Raw genomic sequence first — 19,156 nt, 5'->3', positions numbered from 1 at the left:
TGGGATCCGTATTGGTGGAATTAATCAACCGTCCACCCTCCTTTAATATCTCCTTTCTGATCCACGACTGCAGGTGTGATACTGGTGACCCTCACATTCAGCGATTCTTTTCTTGATCGAACATGAGAAGCAATCAGCCATTATTATGAAGACTTACTTATTATTATTACTTATTACTTACTTAATGGTGGTTTCTTTAATTGTTAGCCCTGCAGTTACAATTGTGGCAAAAAAAAAAAAAAATGCTGCATGTAATTTAAATCTCTAAAATTGTGATGTGGAAACAACATAGATTTTGTCTTTGTAATTGCAATCACATTTGACTGATGACATCTTGAGCCTAAACAACACTTGCTTTTGTTAATCATAATCTGTTTTTCCTCACAGGAACCTGGGGAAATCTGGGTTGCGTGTCTCCTGTCTAGGGCTTGGTGAGTACATTTAATTAGCATGAGAGGCAAATGTCTAATGATTTCATAAGCATCCAAGTGCAAACTCAAGTCATCTGTGTGTGTGCATGTGGAGCCTGCAAAGGAGCCAAGGCAGAAGAGGATAGCAATGTCATTATATCGTTTCGCCCTATTCTAAACCTCATGCATCTTTCACGTGTATGGAGAGTCATGAGAGACAACACAAAGCCGTTTGCAGGGTGCTAATATTTTCCCTGTAAATATTTAATCGATAGCACTGCTTTCAGAAAACAGGTTGCTCAATTATCACACATATCCAATGCACACCAGAGCGTAAACACTCATTCATCTTGGTAGGACTGATTCATTTAGCAAATCTCTTGCGTGTGTATGCGTGCGTGTGTGTGTGTGTGGCTGTGTGTGTTGGTCATATCTTTACATGTACGTGTGTATGTCCTGTGTGAGTCACTTGTAGGGGGTAATAATTTGACAAAGCAAAGGAATGAGTGCAGTGCTGCCTAGGCCCAGCAGATACTGAAGCACAGCTAATGATGGAAAACCTATGAAAGAGTCATTAAATCATATCTGTAGTGATATATTTTAAAGATTCGGCCACAGAGCTTTCAGCAGCAGCGAGGAAAAGTAAAGAGGCAACCATTCTTCAACTTAAAGGAATTGGTTTCAAGCTTCATTATTGGCAAGCCTCAGCTGTGCGATTGTGCCCTTGAGCAAATCATTGATTCCTCCTTGCACTGGTTGTCGATAGAGGAGAGAAAAAAAAATTAGACTTTGACTGTGGGGATCAAACCAGGGCACTTCAGCATTTGACTCTATGTGGGTTTCATAATCAAGTTTTAAAGGCATAGTTCACCATTAATTTCATGGAGGGAAAAGACCCCACAGGTGCTGGTATGGGCTAGCAACCCATGGCAGCAGTGGCAAGCCTTAACCTTGCTACAACCAGACTTAGCTACAACCAATATAAGGAAAATACCCCTAGAGTCAGCGAGAGCAGGGGTGGAAGATGACTCACAGGTGGATTGCATGGTAACGAACAGGATAACGGATATGACTATGCCTTGGATACATGACTCAGTGAGGGATGGGGGCACGGACCCATCTCTTAGGGCCAGAGGTAGCAGTACTCAGGTGACAGGGAAGGCAACTAAGGAGAGCAAAAGTTGTGCAGCAGAGGATAAGAAGCTTCAAGTTTGCCCATGTGGCTGGCAGAAAATAACATCAATCCGAGGCCTTAGAACTCATCAGGGAAGGAGGAAGTGTTTAGCGGTGGAAGGGCAGAGTGGCCGCATCGACCAGTATTTCTTGAGAAGTCAGTCGAATCAGTCGGATGAAGTCCAGCGACAGGTAGAAAACCACAGTTCGCAGGATATCAGTAACACTATCCCTGGAGAGGAGGAGGTACGGAGAGGGGATGCAGTTGGTGTTGAGGACAACAGGCCAGCCAAGGAGAGAAGCATGGAGCAGAAAGCTAGAGTTAAGTGGCCGAGGGCTAATGATAGCAAAGAGTGGGAGGCAGTTGATAGAGATTTATCAGTCATATTAAGCAGGCTTAGAGGAGATGTAGTGGAGAAATTGGATAAAATTGGAGATGTGCACATAACAACAGGAGATGTGATCTACTCCTATGGTCGAGAGAGATTTGGGGTGCTTGTCAAAAGGAAAGGCGAGAGGGTGCAGGTCGGCAAGTCTAGGCGGCAAAGAGAAATAGAGAAGTTAGTAAAGGAAAGGAGGCAGTTAAGAAAGCAGTGGAGGAAGGCAACAGAAGAAGAAAGGGAGGGAATTAAGGTGTTGCAGGAGGAACTGAGAAGCAGGTTAGCAGTACTCAGAAGGGCAGAACACCTTAGGGAGAAGAGAAAGAAGAAGGAACGTGCAAGGTCAGCATTTTTTAGGAACCCCTTTAATTTTGTGAAAGGCTTGTTTAATCAAGAAAAAGGAGGGCAACTTAAGGCAACGAAATCAGAGATTGAACAGTATTTGAAGTCGACGTATTCGGATTCAAAGGAGAATAGGAACATAGGTCTTCCACCTGACATGCCACCATTAGGGGAAGTGGAGCAGGAGATGGATGTGAGCCCACCTAGGTGGAGAGAAGTGGTGGAGGTGGTTAGGCGTGCAAAGGCTTCTTCGGCCCCAGGGCCTAATGGAGTCCCCTACCGTGTCTATAAGAGTGCACCTGGCATCTTAAGGACACTATGGAGATACCTGAGAATAGTTTGGGAGAAACAAAGTATTCCAAGAGCATGGCGCAGGGCAGGAGGTGTCTTCATCCCTAAGGAGAAGGAGTCATCGGACCTTAGCCAGTTTCGGATGATTTCTCTCCTAAATGTTGAGGGAAAGATTTTCTTTAGTATCGTAGCACAGAGGCTGGCTAAATACTTAGAAAGGAATGGTATGATAGATACGACAGTGCAAAAAGCAGGGATACCAGGATTTGCGGGATGCTTAGAGCATACTAGCATGATTTGGCATCAGATTCAGACAGCTAAGAGGGAGAAAAGAGACTTGAATGTTGTATTTTTAGATCTGGCTAATGCGTTTGGGTCAGTGCCACATAACCTTATTTGGAGTTCCTTTGACTACTTTAAAGTGCCGGAGATAGTTGTTAACTTGGTGAAAGCATATTTCCAAGACATCAGACTGTGTGCAAGTATCGCAGAGCTCACAACAGGCTGGCAAAGATTGGAGGTTGGTATTATGGCAGGATGTACAGTGTCCCCGCTAGCTTTCACAATGGCTATGGAGGTAATTATTAGGGCTTCCAAGTGGGTCGTAGGTGGAGAGAGACGGCAGAATGGAATGCGTCTTCCACCAATTAGGGCTTATATGGATGATATGACACTGCTAACTTCAACAGTGCCATGTACAAGGAGGTTGTTAGATAAAGTCAATCAGAATCTCAAGTGGGCTAGTATGAAGATTAAGCCTAGTAAGTCAAGGAGTATTTCAATATACAGAGGGAAAGTAAGTGATAGAAAGTTTGCTATAGATGGTGAGGAAATCCCAACAATTAGGGAGAAAGCAGTTAAGAGTCTAGGACGGTGGTACAATGTGGACCTGAATGATGTTGAACAGGTTGTGCAATTTAGAAAGGATGTTGCAGAAGGGCTGGAGAGAATAGATAAATCAGGGCTCCCAGGAAAACTGTGGTTGTGGTGCTTGCAGTTTGGCTTGTATCCTAGGTTAATGTGGCCAATGTCAGTATATGAAGTCCCATTATCTGTAGCAGAGAGAATGGAAAGGCTAGTTAGCTCTTATATTAGAAAATGGTTGGGTGCTCCCAGGTGCTTAAGCAATGTAGCTTTGTATGGGAAAGGAATGCTTCAGCTGCCAGTATCCAGTCTAACAGAGGAGTTTAAATGCACTAAGGTTAGGACAGAACTTTTATTATCTGGGAGTAAGGACATGTTAGTTAGCAATGTGGTTCTGAATCCTTCTGGGGGGAGGAAATGGAACCCAAGGGCAGCAGTGCAGGAGGCAGAGGCAGCTCTTAGGCATGCAGAAATAGTAGGAAATGTTCAATTTGGCCGGGGAGGCTTGGGGCTTGGCCCAGGCAAACCAGTGTGGAATAAAGCAGGTCTAAAGGAGAAAAGAAAGCTTGTAGTGGAACAGGTGCGTAGGCAGGAGGAGTTGTTAAGAGGGGCAAAAGCAGTTGGTCAAGCCAAACAGGGACAATGGTTGAATTGGGAAGGTGTTGAGAAGAGGAAACTTAGTTGGAGGGACCTGTGGAATATGGAGGAAGGCCGTATTAAATTTCTGATAGGGGCGACATACGATGTGTTGCCAACCCCGCAGAACCTAAGTCTCTGGGTACAGGGCGATCAATCGTGCCCACTCTGCTCAGGTACAGCAAGTTTAAAGCACATTTTGTCAGGTTGTAGAATTAGCTTATCACAAGGCCGGTATACATGGCGGCATAATCAGGTGCTGAGAAGCTTAGCCGCAGGCATTGAGGAAAGAAGGAAGCAGGTGAATTCTGGAAGTTCTAGAAAGGAGAGGTTAGATGTGCAGTTTGTTCGAGAGGGGGAGAAAAATAAAGCTGCTAAGTCAGGGAGAAAGCAGGGAGGTGGCTGCCTGGTAGGGGCTGATGATTGGCAAATGCAGGTCGACTTGGGAGGACAGCTAGTTGTGCCCCAGGAAATAGTTTATAGTAATCTGAGGCCAGACATTGTCTTATGGTCCATGAGTAAAAAGACTGTGTATTTTATTGAGTTAACAGTCCCTTGGGAAAATTCAGTGGAGGCAGCTTATGAAAGGAAGAAGACTAAGTATGCAGATTTAAAGACAGAATCTGAGCAGAGGGGATGGAAGACCAGGGTCTGTCCGGTTGAAGTGGGGTGTAGAGGTTTTGTTGCAGGGTCAGCTGTTTCACTGTTGAGGGAGCTGGGAGTGCATGGGCAAAATTTAAGAAAGACAGTGAGGGAGATGTCAGATGAGGCTGCTAGGTCTAGTCAGTGGATATGGATCAGGAGAAATAATAGTAGTTGGGGGGTGAAATAGGGACAGTGGGGGGGCAGGCAGAGGACATGCATGCCTAACCCGGCAAGAGAAGAGGTTAAAGTCTGAACAAGACACCTCTCCTCTGCTCTGCTTTCCCCGCCCCATCTTCTCGCTCTGCCAATAGGAAGAGAACCAGGAAGTTTAGATAAGGTGGGGGTGTGGCCAGCTAGAGTCTCTCTTTGGGACCATGCGGCCTGTTCAGGTGAGTTTGCGTGGTAAGACACAGAGTTGGCTTGTTTTTTGATCTTTTTGGTTGTTTTCCTGTTTTGTCTGCTTCTTGAAGGAAATGTTAGGGTTTGTTTTCCTGCTCTGTTTGCTTTTTGAAGGAAATGGTAGGGTTTGCTGCTTCTTGAAGGAAATGTTAGAAGAGGCTGTTAAATCTAGTCTGTGGTTTAGGCCTCCACCTTCAGCACCTTCTAAATTTTCCACCCCCTACCCGAACAAGGGTCTGTATCCAATCCCTACTTTCATCTTTTGACTCTACCTCTTTATTTTCTATCCCCTACCCGAACCAGGGTTTGTATTCCCACCCCGCTTTTTTCTTGGTGCAGTTGGTGAGAGGCAGGGGTAGATGATGGTAGTGTGGCAATCGGCAGTTACATGTGGCATCTAGGCCTGTGGTAGCATTGTAGCAGCTAACAATAGCTAAAGCGGTGAGAGTATGATAGTATCTTAGCAGTTAGTATTGGTAGCTAGCAATTAACATTAACAGTATAGGTGAATCTAGCGTTATTGTCTTCTTCTGTTCCTCTTAGCAGGTAGCGGTTAGCACATAACATTAGCTAAATGGTAGCATCGGAACTGTATTGTCTTCTTCTGTTCTTCCTAGCGGTTAGCAGTAGCATTAGCAATAGTTAAATGGTAGCATCGGTACTGGCCACTACCTGGAGCATCTCTGGGTCAGTTGAATGTGGCAGTGCTGTTTGGATTGTGTAGGAGCAGTGTGAACTGGCACTAGGGGGGGTGACTCTGGGACGCCGGAGTTCACTGCCTAACCTCCTGGAGGTGTAGTGGGACTAAGTAGGCGAAACACTGTTGAAGGGAGGTTTCCACCTGATGACCCCCAGAGACGTGTTAGGAATCACTGCTCTTTGGCAGGTATAGAGGCAGATTAGAGCTCCAAGGTTCTTCACTGAGAATGAATCCTCTTTTTGAGCACAAGTATCTTGTGTTTAAATTAACATGACATATGCGTATCGGCTTTCTTGAGTCTTAGATAAGTCATCTCGCTTAGCTTAGCAAGCACAAAGACAGGAATCGAGGGTAACAGCCTAATTCTATCCAAAGGCAAGAAATTCCACCTACCAGCACCTCTAAAACTCTCCAGTTAACACGTTTTTCATTTGTTTAATATGTATAAAAACCAAAGTGTAAAAACGAGGGGCTTGTGTGCTATTTTTTTGCTGGGTGCAGTTACTCCCTAGTAGCTAACTCCAGGCACATTTTTACACCTCTGTATTTGCATGACACAAACACAGCACAGCGTGTTAATTAGTGAGCTTTAGAGGTGCTGGTAGGTGAATTTTGTTTAACAGAGCGAGCTGTCTTTATGCTAAGCTAACCAGCTGCTGGTTCTAGTAATATCAAACATCTTATCTTGGCAAGAAAAATACCAGGAAAAATGACCACATTTCCCCAAATGTCAAACTATTCCTTTCAAATTGTGTAGCAGATGATAATAATCGAGATAACTTACATGAAAACATATTTTAATTGCCATTTGCCAGCTAGAAAACTCATCCAAACGCCAATCCGCTTCCACTTTGGGTGCAGTTGGCTCCAGATTCAACACCAGCTTCTGCATTATTTCTTATCAGTGGGAGATGGCAATAAGCAGCATGTGCCAGGATCAGGAAACAGAGGATTGGCAGGGAAATGTGAAAGTTCTAACAAAAGCTGTGTTCAGCCTAAGCCGTTTGGAGGAGGAACAGAGGCTGCAACTGCTTCTTTCTATTTAAAGTATAATAACTCAGGACATCATTGCAGTCTGTCATGTGTGTATTCACTTGTGTGTGGCAACAGTAAGAGGACCTCAAATGACCTGAGACTAAATTTGTTGCTTGATACAGAGGTGTTTATTGACAGCTTCAATACTGCTATTACTTATCGAGACTCTTTTAGCTTTCGACAGATGACAGGTGCTGTCTATGTGCACCGACCTGTTTGAAGCTGGAAGGGGAGAACGAGGACAAGAAAGGTTAATCCACAGGCTTCCCCTGAAACTGAGAATTAAAGTGTTGTCAGAAAATGAAGAAGTAAAGACTAAAACAGAAACTTGAACTAGAGAGCTGCAGGGAGGAAGCGCTCTCATTCGATCATTCTAGCAATACAATGATTCCTTACAACACCTGTTCTCCATAGAGTGGAGTGAGAAAACAGAATTTTCTTCAAAACTGTTCAATTTAGCATTTATTTCTAAGCGGGTTTCTGTGTTTCACTGCCTCTACTGTAAAGTCTTTTTTTTTTAAATTGGGCAATGGATAATGATTTGGTAGATTTTTTTTTTTTTTTTACCTTGACCATTGCCAGCTTCAGGCTGAGCCTACACTGGTCTGCTGCTACACTTCTTGGATAAAGATTTAACACCGGCTTCTGCATTATTAGTGGGAGATGACAACAAACAGCATGTGACAGGATCAGGCAACAGAGGATTGGGAGGAGAATATAAAAATTCTAACAAGAACTGTGTTCAGCCTATGCTGTTTGAAGGGAGAACAGAGGCTGGAGCCTCTAGAGTATATGCATATGCAAGAATATTGTACAGTGCACAATATTGTACATTTTTATTTTGCCTGTAAATGAGCCTGTAAATTTGACCTGTTTAACATCTGCCAGAAAAGGCCAGTAAGTTTTTGAAGCAGCTTGCTGTTTTGTGCAACCATCTGCATAGAGTATTGTATCATCAGCATATAGCTTGATCTTTACATTGGAACAGACTAAATAACAGTGTTTCCAGTATACATCCCTGCGGGACACCGACATAAGTGGGGTAGTGAGCGCTGTAGATTAGGGATTTTGAATCTTTACATCTTATGTTCAAACGTTTGAATATGGATCGATACATTTGAGCAAATCTTGAAAAAAATTAAAGGAAACATTTTATTAATTATCCTGTGATGTATGTGTGTTTATGCAGTTAGTATAGCTTCATTTGTGTATTAATGCATAAGTGTGTACATATGTGTGTGTGTGTGTGTGTGTGTGTGTGTGTGTGTCTGTGTCTGTATTCATAGTTGGTGTAGCTTAATTTGTGTATAGAGTGTGTTTGTGTATACTTGCATATGGCAACAGTATGACTTCACATGGCCTGAGAAATACTTTGACACTTGATATATGAATGTTTATTGATAGCTTCAAACATGCTATTACTATTAAAGCCTATTTTAGCACCTGTCATTAACAAATGACAAATGATTGTGATAAAGACCTGAGCAGTGTGATGTCTCTGCTAACACTAATTTAGTCACACAAAGACAAACACAGAGCACCTAAAGCTGCTAGAATTTAAAAATTTGTAACATTTGCACCCACAGTGGTAATGTTTAAAAAAAACAGAAGGCAGAAAGCAGTGTCTGTCAATGCTGAACCAATCCTTTATTGCATTGTCTCCTTTTATATAAAATCTTATAGTAATCCCATAAAAATTGTACACATAGAAGGTTTAAACACAAGTAACTCACGGCAGTGTTTCTCTTTCCTGTTAACAATCAACCCTGACATTTGGCTGTGATGGCTTTAGGACTGGGGTGTTTGTCATGCGTCCATGCTAAATGTCAAAGTAATAATTAATGCACGACTTAAATGACTTGCGAGCGTGGTTTTACATGCAAAAGGTCCTGTGTGTTCTTTGTTCGTACCAGAACTTTGACACTGACATTTCCTTTAACAGGTACATGGGTAACATTTGGTGGTCAGATCTCTGATGAGGTAAGACATTATGTCAAATCCATCATTTAGCCTCCACCGCTCATGAGTAAAAGTTGGCTTTCATTATTTTTGACCCCGCAAATACAAAAAGTGAGCATTTGTGACAGTTTACAGCTCTGATTGTCAGGAAGGTGGGGACTTAAGGGGGAACTAGGAGGGAAACTAAGAGGGGAACTAAGGGTTGAACCCAAATGCAGACAAACAAAGGGGACGTAGACTATGGATAAACAATAACACGCAACACAACGAGACAAGACTAGGGCAACACAATCAGGACATGAACACAGACAAACCAAGGGAGGCACTAGATTTAAACTAACAAATTTATTAATCACAAATAAGACACACCTAAGGGAACTAACACAAACTCTAAGGGCTAGACACACAAGGCTACACAGGGAAACACTGAGCAACTGAAAAAAGCACTAACACAAAACCTGGCGGAACTACGACAAGACAAGAAACTCAATTACATAAACTGTGGGAAGACTATATACTACTACTATATACTATGGTGCACGACAATACTGAGGGCGGGGAACACTACATAAATCAAGACCTGGACATGAACAAAGTAAACTCACTTACATGGACTGAAACAAAGGACAAGAGCAAACCAAGGAGACATACACATGAAACACGACACGGACGTGAACAAAGATAACGCAGCACAGAAACACTTACGTGAGACCAGACTCGGACATGACAAAGAAACCACACAACAAACACTCACGAGGGGACTATGGCATGGGTTATAGCAAGAACACAGACTATGACTTTGGCTAAGGTTTCTCAGACAACGAACCGACAAGGACAAAGGGAAGACACGGACTTAAATACACTAGGGGCAAACACTAATGACGCACAGGTGGAAACGATCAGACAATCACACGGGAGGGAAAACACAGGAAGTAAAGTAACAAAAGGACACATAACATGAACCTTCAAAATAAAACAGGAAGTAACGAAAACCAGGCAAAGACAAGACACAATGGGAAACTTAACAAAAGTACCAACAAGACAGGTAGAGAACTAAGACAATACAAAATTCTTACATAAAACATGGCATGACTATGGACTAAGACAAGACTCAAGCACATAACACATGGCATGACTAGAAGACATAATGAATACACAGAGTAGAACAGAGAAACGAACATGAACAAAGAACACTACAATGAACACTTACAAACTGAATAAGGCAAAACATCGAGAGGAAAACTAAACAAAACCGCCGTGCATGGCACGGGTCATGACACTGATTTGTAGCCGCCATGGGAGAAATTTAGTGTAACTGGATTTAAAATGTTGTGAGTGTGAGCAGACCACAATAATGAGTCTGGTATCAATTTCCCAATATCGCAGCAGGCTGTTGAGTCCCTGATGGCTCTACTAAGGCCAAGTGTTCAGATCTTATTCGTCCCTGTGACACGTTATTACTGTAAGTGGAAGACCTCTTCCAGTGCCATGATCCGACCTTGAAGGGAAAACAGCTCATCAATGCCTGATGACCACTGGGACTAACTGACACACACAGAGACACAAACAAACTCACAAAACAGAAGCCGAGTATAAAAAGAGAAAGTGATAATGACAAAGCTGGCATTCCCATGTAAGGCTCTGAATAAACTGCAGGCACAGCAACTAGGTCAATATAGTCTGGGAAATATATTGAGCAGTAAACAACCTCAGTCAACAAGCTGCCTGCACCGTTTTCCTGGTGATGTGAATCTCAACCGCAAACAGATTTACTCTCCATGAGCTTCTTCAGGGAATTTCCTGGCCTTTTCTTTTTGAAGTGTAATTTGGGTAATATTTATAGCTGTGTATTATACAGCACTGAAAGCCATGAGGGGAAACTTTTTCTTGTCTGTGTCAGGTGGCAGAGCAGCTGATGACTATTGCCTATGAGAGCGGGGTCAACCTGTTCGACACAGCTGAAGTCTACTCCGGGGGGAAGTGAGTGATGTCCCCAATTTGCTGTCTACTGCACATCCACAGAACACTTCATGTCTTATATTATCCATAGGACACAAGATGTTAACAAGGTTAAGGCCCAGACTAGGAATTATTCACCTGAGGAGGCCAAAAATGAAAGGTAGCCATGACTCCACGGTGATTTACATAATCTTATTCATCACTGGAGGCTCCCCATAATGTTCGCAGCTCAATCTAACTTTATAGACCTGGACATTGTCTCAGTGAATAATGTGGTGCACGCTGTATCTGTATGGAGATGAATATTAATTTCAAGGCAGCTGGTGAAATTCAGGCATACAATGCAAGACGCATTTATCATTTATCTTGTACTCCTTCAGATTTTTAATCAGATAGTCATGCTGTAGATGTGAGGCAGATAACAGTCACGCCTACCTGCTCTTAGAGAAATGGCAACCTGAGATATAATCTCATCATCTCCTTGTGTATTTCTTTCTTTACAGAGCTGAGATAATCCTAGGAAACATCATCAAGAAAAAGTGCTGGAGGTAAAGTACAGTCAGAATCTAAATGTGTTCCATGAATAGGTTTTAGATTGTGTATATGCGTGTATACTAGGCTGCATGGCCATATGTGTACAAGTAAACAAAATTCATACCCATATGTTAGCATCTTTCCACTCTTCTGGGAAGGCTGCAGGGATTTACTTCTTTGCAGCTACAAGAGCATTACTGAGGTCAGGCACTGATGTTGGGTGATAAACTCTGGCTGCCAATTGGTGTTCCAATTTATCCCAAAGGTGTAAGGCGAGGTTGAGGTCAGGGCTCTCTGTCAACTTCCTCCACCCAGAAATCCATTTCTTTATGGACTTCGCTTGGAGCATGGGGGCACTGCTGTGTTGCAAAAGGTCTTTAGAAAACTGTTGGCACAACATTGTCCTTAACCTTTTTGGCTCTTAACTGAAAATGAAGCACACAATCTCATCACAGATTATAGTCATTGTCTGGAAGGTTAGGTTTTGTTACATTTGAAGGGTTTTACAACCTAAAGAGGTAAAAGTATCCAGTATTTCAGAAGAATAAGCAAAACATTTGAGAAAAGAGTCACAGCCACATTAGCCTCTTTGTGAAGCTGTACTTATGCATAGTGGTGTTTTGTGCATAAATGCTAACATCAGTATGCTAACATGCTCACAATGGTAATGCAAACATGTTTAGCAGGTATGTTGTTTATGCAGGTAGCAGAGTATGTTAACAACTTAAACTTAAAATCCTATTTTGGCGTGTTAGCATGCTAAGAAACAAAGCAGGCCTTTGGCTGAGGCTGATTGTTTTAGTTGCAGTGTGTGTGTAAGTGTGCAAGATGCTTTTGCGTGATCTGTTCATGTAAGTCTGCATTCTACATGGTAAATTGAGGTAGTGGAAGGTGCAGAAAGTGCATCCATCTTACCTATCTTAGCTGGAACTTTGTAAATAAGTGCTAATTCACCGAAATCTCATCTATATGAAATGCAACCATGTAAAAACTTTAAATTTGCTCATGTCTATGGTTCACAGTTGAAATAGCAGGCAGGTGCTGGTGAATGTGAGCTTCTATCTGCACCACAGAAAAGATCAGTTTCATACACCTATACTGTATGCACTGCCACACTGCAGTCATAGACTCATTTATGTGTTTCACTCTTCTGAACAACTCATGCCAGCTCTCTGCCTGCCTTTACCTCAACTCTGGATCTGTTTTAATTATTGATCATTCAAACATCTTGTCAGAGTTCAGAGAAAAGAGTCTCTCTGTTATTATTCAAGTTACATGCAGTCCATCTGCTTCACACTGCAGGATGGAAGGTCACTGGAGGACACTTATTATTATAAAAGAAAAGAATGATAGATACATTTGCATGTGCACACACACACACATGCAATCATGTACACATGCAGGCATGGACATGCTAACACACATATCTTTTTGAGGACAACTTTAAAGCCCTTTTTCATGGACTTTTGATGTGTCTGTCTGTCATCCCTCAGGAGATCCAGCCTGGTGATCACCACAAAGCTCTACTGGGGTGGAAAGTAAGTGTGTGGGTCTGCAAGTGTGTGTGTGCGTGTTTATGTGTCCAGCATGTGCGTTTTCCTCCTCAGATGTTCGGGCTATCTAACCCACAACAGGCTTCACGTTGAAACATTCGCCTCCAGCTACAGAGCGTGACATGAGATCATACATTTTGGAAAATGTACAGGCGCACAGACATGGAGGACACACTCACAAACTGACAACATGGCCATGTTCTCACCCCCTCTTGCTTCCCTTCATTCTGTTCCTCAGCCTTCTGGACAATCTGCCAAGAGTCATATCTGCTTCTTCTGTCAAGCTGAAGTAATCTGCTCTCAATCTGCATTAGTCACATTGCCTCTGTTTCTAAAACTCTTCAGGCTCGCACTGAGGGAAGAAGAAGCTCCTTAAATACATCCACCGTCTTCTTCTGGTTTTCCTTTTAAGCATCAGATGTAGATCAGTAGAGTAGGACTCGGGTGCAATTGTGTAAATTTAATTTAAGCTCATCCTCTCAGACTATCGTCAAGGTACCAAATCAGTCTCCACAGCGGATGGATTTAGAGAACAACTACTTAACCCCCCGCTGAGCGAGCTTTGGGAGTGCCTGAGGCGCCTCTCAAGCATCGCCTCACCCAAACATGCACTAGATATTTGCACACTTTTACTCTCCATTGCCGTTCCTTACCCGGTGGCACAAAAGGTAAGAGGACTTGACAATATGGACAAAGGACAGCATGTTTCTGTGTTCATAGTGCATTATTAGAACCCTAAGCAGGCAGTAACACAGCAGGAAGTAGAGAGGCAGAAAGAGAAAGTGTGAAATGAAGCTAGCTCAAGAAAAATAGCACGCAAATGAGCAAACAGAGGAACGCTGGAGCAGAAAGAAAAGAGAGGAAAAGGGAGAAGAGGAAAAGGAAGGCATCGGGAAGCTCTGAAAGTGACTGAGCAAACACAGGTGCGGCACTGAAGCACAGTAAGCAGGTGTGTTGGTGCGGCCCACAGCTTCACTGTTCTGATGACTGCTTCAGTTTTTGGACTCTCACCAGTCCTATCAGCATCATCCACAGATGAATCAGCAGCCGTTTCCAGCCAAACAGCTCTGATAAACCCACTGTACCCTCCATGCTCAGCTCCACACGTCAGACCGACATAGCTAGCCAGTAGCATAGTGAAGCCTTTAGCAGCTACTCAGCCAGATATTTCCCTCAGGTGTTGGTGGAGACCAAAACAGCTCTAAAAGAAGGGTGAATATTAGACTTGCATTTGTCAGGCAGCCAGAAACACGACTCCCGATGAATGCTAATGTTGCTTCGTATTGGCTGGATGTGAATTGTTTGCTAACACATTCGCCATAATAGGGTGATGTTAATTTTGTGTCTATTGCTTGTCGCTCTGCTGCCAAGTATTTAGAAAATCAATGGAAGCAGCCAATTGCATTAAGTAAAAGTCCCACATTCAAAACTGTCGTTTAGTAAAAGCACACAAGCATTAGCCAGATATGCATGAAAAGCACTAAACAAGTTATTTCAGAGTGCTATTAATTAGTGACACAATCACCTGAAAGTGGCATTTTTATGTTGTAAATGGTCCACATGGTGTTACATCAAACTTTCATACAAGACAGACTAGAGCAGAAATATGGTCTGTTTTTAGTGTTTAGCAGTATGTTAGATAATCTGAATTTTGCATAAAACCATGTAAAAACTACTAGCAGTATTGATAGATGTAGTGAATTTAAAAGTATAATATTTCTCTCTAAACACAAGTTGCAAATGGAATTTATCGAGTTAAGTACAAGTATATGTAAATGCAGTGCTTGAGTAAACGAACATTATGTTCCAGCCCTGCATCTAAAGCTATATATTCAAGCAAATGATTGTGCAGTTTCTGCGTAGATTGATCGCCAAAGCCGCGCTAACTGGGCGGCCATTGTCAGATCACTGGTAAACAGGACAGACAGTGACAGTAAGCCTCGCGTTGAGCCACTGCACAGACACACTGCACAGACACACTGCACAGTTTGTTCTATAGCTGCCGGCACACTGCGCAGTGGCGAGTGGGTGTGCTTCTCTTCAGTGATTTGTAGGTAGTTTGTTATGCAGGCTCTTGTTTGGCATGTTTAATGATCTGCTTCAGCTCTTGGGAGTGTGTGCTTGTGCATGAGCGTGTGCGTTGGCATGCGTGTCGACACCCTTGACATGCACTTCTCTCCCTCCCGCTGCAGAGCAGAGACCGAGAGAGGCCTCAACAGAAAGCACATCATCGAAGGTAACAGGTCGATTTCCTCTCCCCTGCTTTGTCCTTCACGTCACCCCATCACTCGGAGCCCCGCTGCACTCCCACTGTAATCTCCCTCTTTTATCTCGTTTCCTCCCCCCTCTTTCTGCCTCCGTCTGACTCCTCTCTCTGCTCTTTGATTTTTCTCAACATGTGCAGCTGAATTTGAAAGTTGCATTAGCCAATAGTTCATCAAACCTCGACAGATGTTTTGTCTTTTCTGTTGTATTACCTTTTGTCTTCTTAAGAAACATCAGTGTAATACAAACTTTTCGAGTACCCTCACACGCTACTCTCCTCTCTTCTTTTAGCCCTCTTTTAGAAGAGTTGCTCAATTTCCTAACGATATACCTTTCTCACACCGATCCTGAACAACTCGCCATCAGGTCCACTGCGCAATGCACCTCCTGCAGTGACTCAGCTCTCTCAAACGTTATTAACATTCACCGCAGCCTCTGCAACCCCCCCACCCCCCAAAAAAAACAAGAGAAGGGGAAAGCACTTTGAAAAGAGCTGGGGGAAAATGGCAGGGACTGAAAAAGCAGGCAAGAGCGGAAGGAGAGGTGGCACTGCCAATTTGCTAAAGCCAGTTGGCCTGCCCGGATGATATGTAGCATCCGTGAGAGAAAAGTGCAGTGTCCCTTTCCCTCACCGGTGTGTCACATGTCACCACAGGCTAATTAACAGGCTGAGTCAAACATCTGCTGACGCCAGTGTCCTTACTACTGGTTGTACAGCCCACCACAGGCCAGTCAAAGAGTCATTTGATTGACATTTTGATGGGGTGTCAGAACTTAAGGATCAATGACAGTGCAAGGAAAAGTCTCTCCAGCAACCAGGATGCAGGGTATACCGCTTTCTTCACAGGAGAAAGGAATTCCTCGGCTATTTCATCATTTCACAAAGACTTTCGTGGAACGCCTGATTAAAAATGCATTATTCATCACAGACGCCCTTAGAATAGCTTTGTTGTTCAACATCTTTTCTCGGGTCCAAAAATAGACTCCCCTCGCAGCCAGTAAACTCCGGCTAATCCACGAGACAGCGCAGACCGCTCGTGATGACGGTGCAGGCTCCGATTAGGATCCGTGTAATGGGTGTTTCTGGGATGGCGGGAGTGCAGATGACAGAGGAAGGAATAAGTGGTTGGAACGGCGGCGGGGAGAGCATAACTCTCAACTGGGATTAGCGGGCGATGATGAAGCCTCTGGCACTAATCTGCCATGCACACTCAGACACACTCAAGAGCAGAAGGGTGTCTTTTGCCTTGTCTCTCGATTACCCTGCTGTCCTCTTTTGTGACAGTCTCCCGTGTTCGCTTTTCATCTTTCATCTGGTCTTCACTGGGAGTGAATGGGGACCGACTTGCTCACAATACTCTGTCGCTGTCTCGTCCTCTCCTCTATATACAGTGCTTCATTTCCAACAAACACCGAAAGCTGAGTGAGAGAGCAAAAATGAACGTGACCTTTTTTTTCCCGATCCCTCCTCTTTCTTATCATCCTCTCAGCTTTATTTGCTTCCGCCACCACCTGTCGAAAATACGTTCAAAGAACTTCTTCTACATAGATCGTCTTACCATCTTCTTTCCGTCTTACCTTCAGCTTGATGCTGATTAATCCTGAAACTGGTCTTAAATTCCCCATCTGACCTTTTAAGATTCTCCTTGTGAATTAAATTTAATGGCTATTTCTGCCAGAGAGAAGTGTGTGAACTGTGCTAAAGGGTTAAGTGTTTTTGACAAAATCAATGAATCAGAACAGCTCTATTATTTTCAGTAAGCAATGCGTATGTCCCTTTATTTAGCCAGAATGGCAACATGTATTTCTGTCATTTCTTGTATTTAAGTGGGTCAGCCACTATGTCACAAGCGAGCCCCGCTGTTAAAGGCAAGACTATAGCTGCGTTTCAAACCGAATTACCAGGACCTGGAATGACTTTTTAAGGAACTAAAAGGTTTCTTCATCACGTTGTTGTGTGCATTTCCACCGCCGTCTAAAGACCTGTCAAGATTAGGAAAATTAATCTGCTGACGTATGAAAAGGATGCAATGACGGTTGGCTGTCGCATGCTTTCTTCTGTACCCCCATGTTAATGTGTTGATGCACAGCAAACAATCTGGTCTGTTGTCAAACATAAACTACATTTTAACAGCAGCAAACGGACAGGTGTAACTAGCATAGAGATAATGGCTGATTTCCAATCAGGTGCCAGTTCCTGCTGTTATGAATGCATACTGTCACAACTTTCTGGGACGTTTGAATAAAGTGGAGCCTTATTTAAGGTTATTATTTACACCAGTGCTTTTTCTACTTGACAAGTCAAAATGCCGGCCTTGAAAAAGATCTATCAGAAAAACCTGCTACATCTTATTCAACCATGTCATCCATCTTTGTAATTGCTTTCCTTTTGCCAACCGTAAAGCCATTAAGAATTCAGTAATTAAACTTTTATTCTTCATAAACAAGCACTCAGTCTAACAATACATTGAATGAATTGGCCAGAAAGAGCACATTACATTCCAGTTGCTGTAGGACATCAGATTAGTATTTGAGTGGGAAGGGGACTCATAGTTCTATAACCATGACCTCTGCTAGGTAAACCGGGCTGAAAATGACAACCCAGATGGGAGCTGGATCAAAAGATGTGGCAGGCCAGATAAAGCTGGCAGGGCTTGAGTCACATGTGGTCAACTGTCTCTTCGCCATTTTTATGAGCATGTTGACTTTAAATCCCCCTGAATCCAGTTAACCCTGTTTTTCCTTTCACCTCATTCCATGGTTCAAGTGAAAAAAGGAAACCTCTTGTGTATCACGCTCTCACAGCATCGTCTAAAAACATACACATACCGACCCAGCGCCAAATGGCAGTCAGACATGGTTAGCGACTAGCTGGTGAATGTAGAGGAGCATTTAGCTGCTACAGAGCCAGATATATTTTTTCCTCAGGGGCTGGCAGAGACCAAGATAGAGCTAAAGAGAGAGTCAATATTGGACTTACATTCACCTGGTCAACAGAAACACTCCAAATTAAAAGGCTGCAAATCTGTATCTGCTGGATGCGTACCTAGGCAACAAGTTGCATGTAGTTCAGCAAATGTTGTGTTGTGTTTCCAGCTTGTTTCTGCTGCCCACAAGTGCCCCCCAAAAAATCAGTTATCGCAGCCTTAAGCAAGACATTCCTATAGCTTACCTACACGACAGTGTTGAATAAATTGCCTGGAGGGAATCACATGCACGGGGTTATTATCACTCTTCCTCTGCAGATCCAGGCCAACGTGTACATGTCCAAAGGTGTCAAGGGACAAGATTTTCTATTTGCTAGCATGTCTGAATGATACTGTAATAAGTCTCCTTGGTCCGCTGGTATTAGTGCAGGAATTTATGAGTAGTCTGATGATATTCAGGCCTTATGTGGGCTATGCTGAGCCCTTATTCCAGTGTCAAACTACCCTATTAGAAATTAAAAACATTTATTGATGTGTTTACACTGTGGTTGGTAACAAATCTATTCCAGCACTCCAAATAATATGCTCAGTGCTCTTCTATTGACTGTTGACTGTCTCCGACTTTCTGAACTTCTTCCCTCCTCTCACTTCAGGTTTAAAGGGCTCCCTCCAGAGGATGCAGCTTGAATACGTGGATGTGGTTTTTGCCAACCGGCCAGACAGCAACACTCCCATGGAGGGTGAGTGATCCCTCACCAGACCTCGGAGGGGGCTGGTAGAGGCCTGGGGCAGGGACAATGCATGTTGCTCTGTAAATTGAGAAGGTGAGAAATACTGACAGGACCGCTGCCCTCACTGGACTGGTGACCTTTGCCTTTGACCAAAGGGGTTTGTCTGAGTGTTCGAGTGTGTGCGCGTCGCCCTCTGACACACACACAAACACACACACACATATTTCAAGTAATCTGACAATTTTGCCTCTCCTCTTGTCCTCTATTTCAGTTTACGACTCTCCCTCTCGCTTTCTCTCGGCCTCTGTGGGATCTCTGCTTTCCACAGGGTCTCTCTCCGAGCCCTCCCTGTT

At 43.4% G+C, this 19,156-nt stretch overlaps 1 protein-coding gene across 2 annotated transcripts in view; it reads left to right on the top strand.

The window, feature by feature from the left end:
* The window catches only part of kcnab1b (potassium voltage-gated channel subfamily A regulatory beta subunit 1b), a 43,054-nt gene that overhangs the window by 16,200 nt on the left and 7,698 nt on the right, over positions 1–19,156 (top strand). For both annotated transcript variants that reach the window (XM_041948522.1, XM_041948523.1), the window contains exons 2-8: positions 388–431; positions 8,818–8,855; positions 10,735–10,814; positions 11,297–11,341; positions 12,821–12,865; positions 15,073–15,116; positions 18,726–18,812. In XM_041948522.1, coding sequence (XP_041804456.1) covers positions 388–431; positions 8,818–8,855; positions 10,735–10,814; positions 11,297–11,341; positions 12,821–12,865; positions 15,073–15,116; positions 18,726–18,812 — 383 coding nt within the window. The remainder of the gene's footprint in view (positions 1–387; positions 432–8,817; positions 8,856–10,734; positions 10,815–11,296; positions 11,342–12,820; positions 12,866–15,072; positions 15,117–18,725; positions 18,813–19,156) is intronic.

Source organism: Chelmon rostratus, chromosome 12 (genome assembly GCF_017976325.1).
Source record: "Chelmon rostratus isolate fCheRos1 chromosome 12, fCheRos1.pri, whole genome shotgun sequence".
NCBI lineage: Eukaryota > Metazoa > Chordata > Actinopteri > Chaetodontiformes > Chaetodontidae > Chelmon > Chelmon rostratus.
This window is presented reverse-complemented; position numbering and strand designations above follow the sequence as displayed.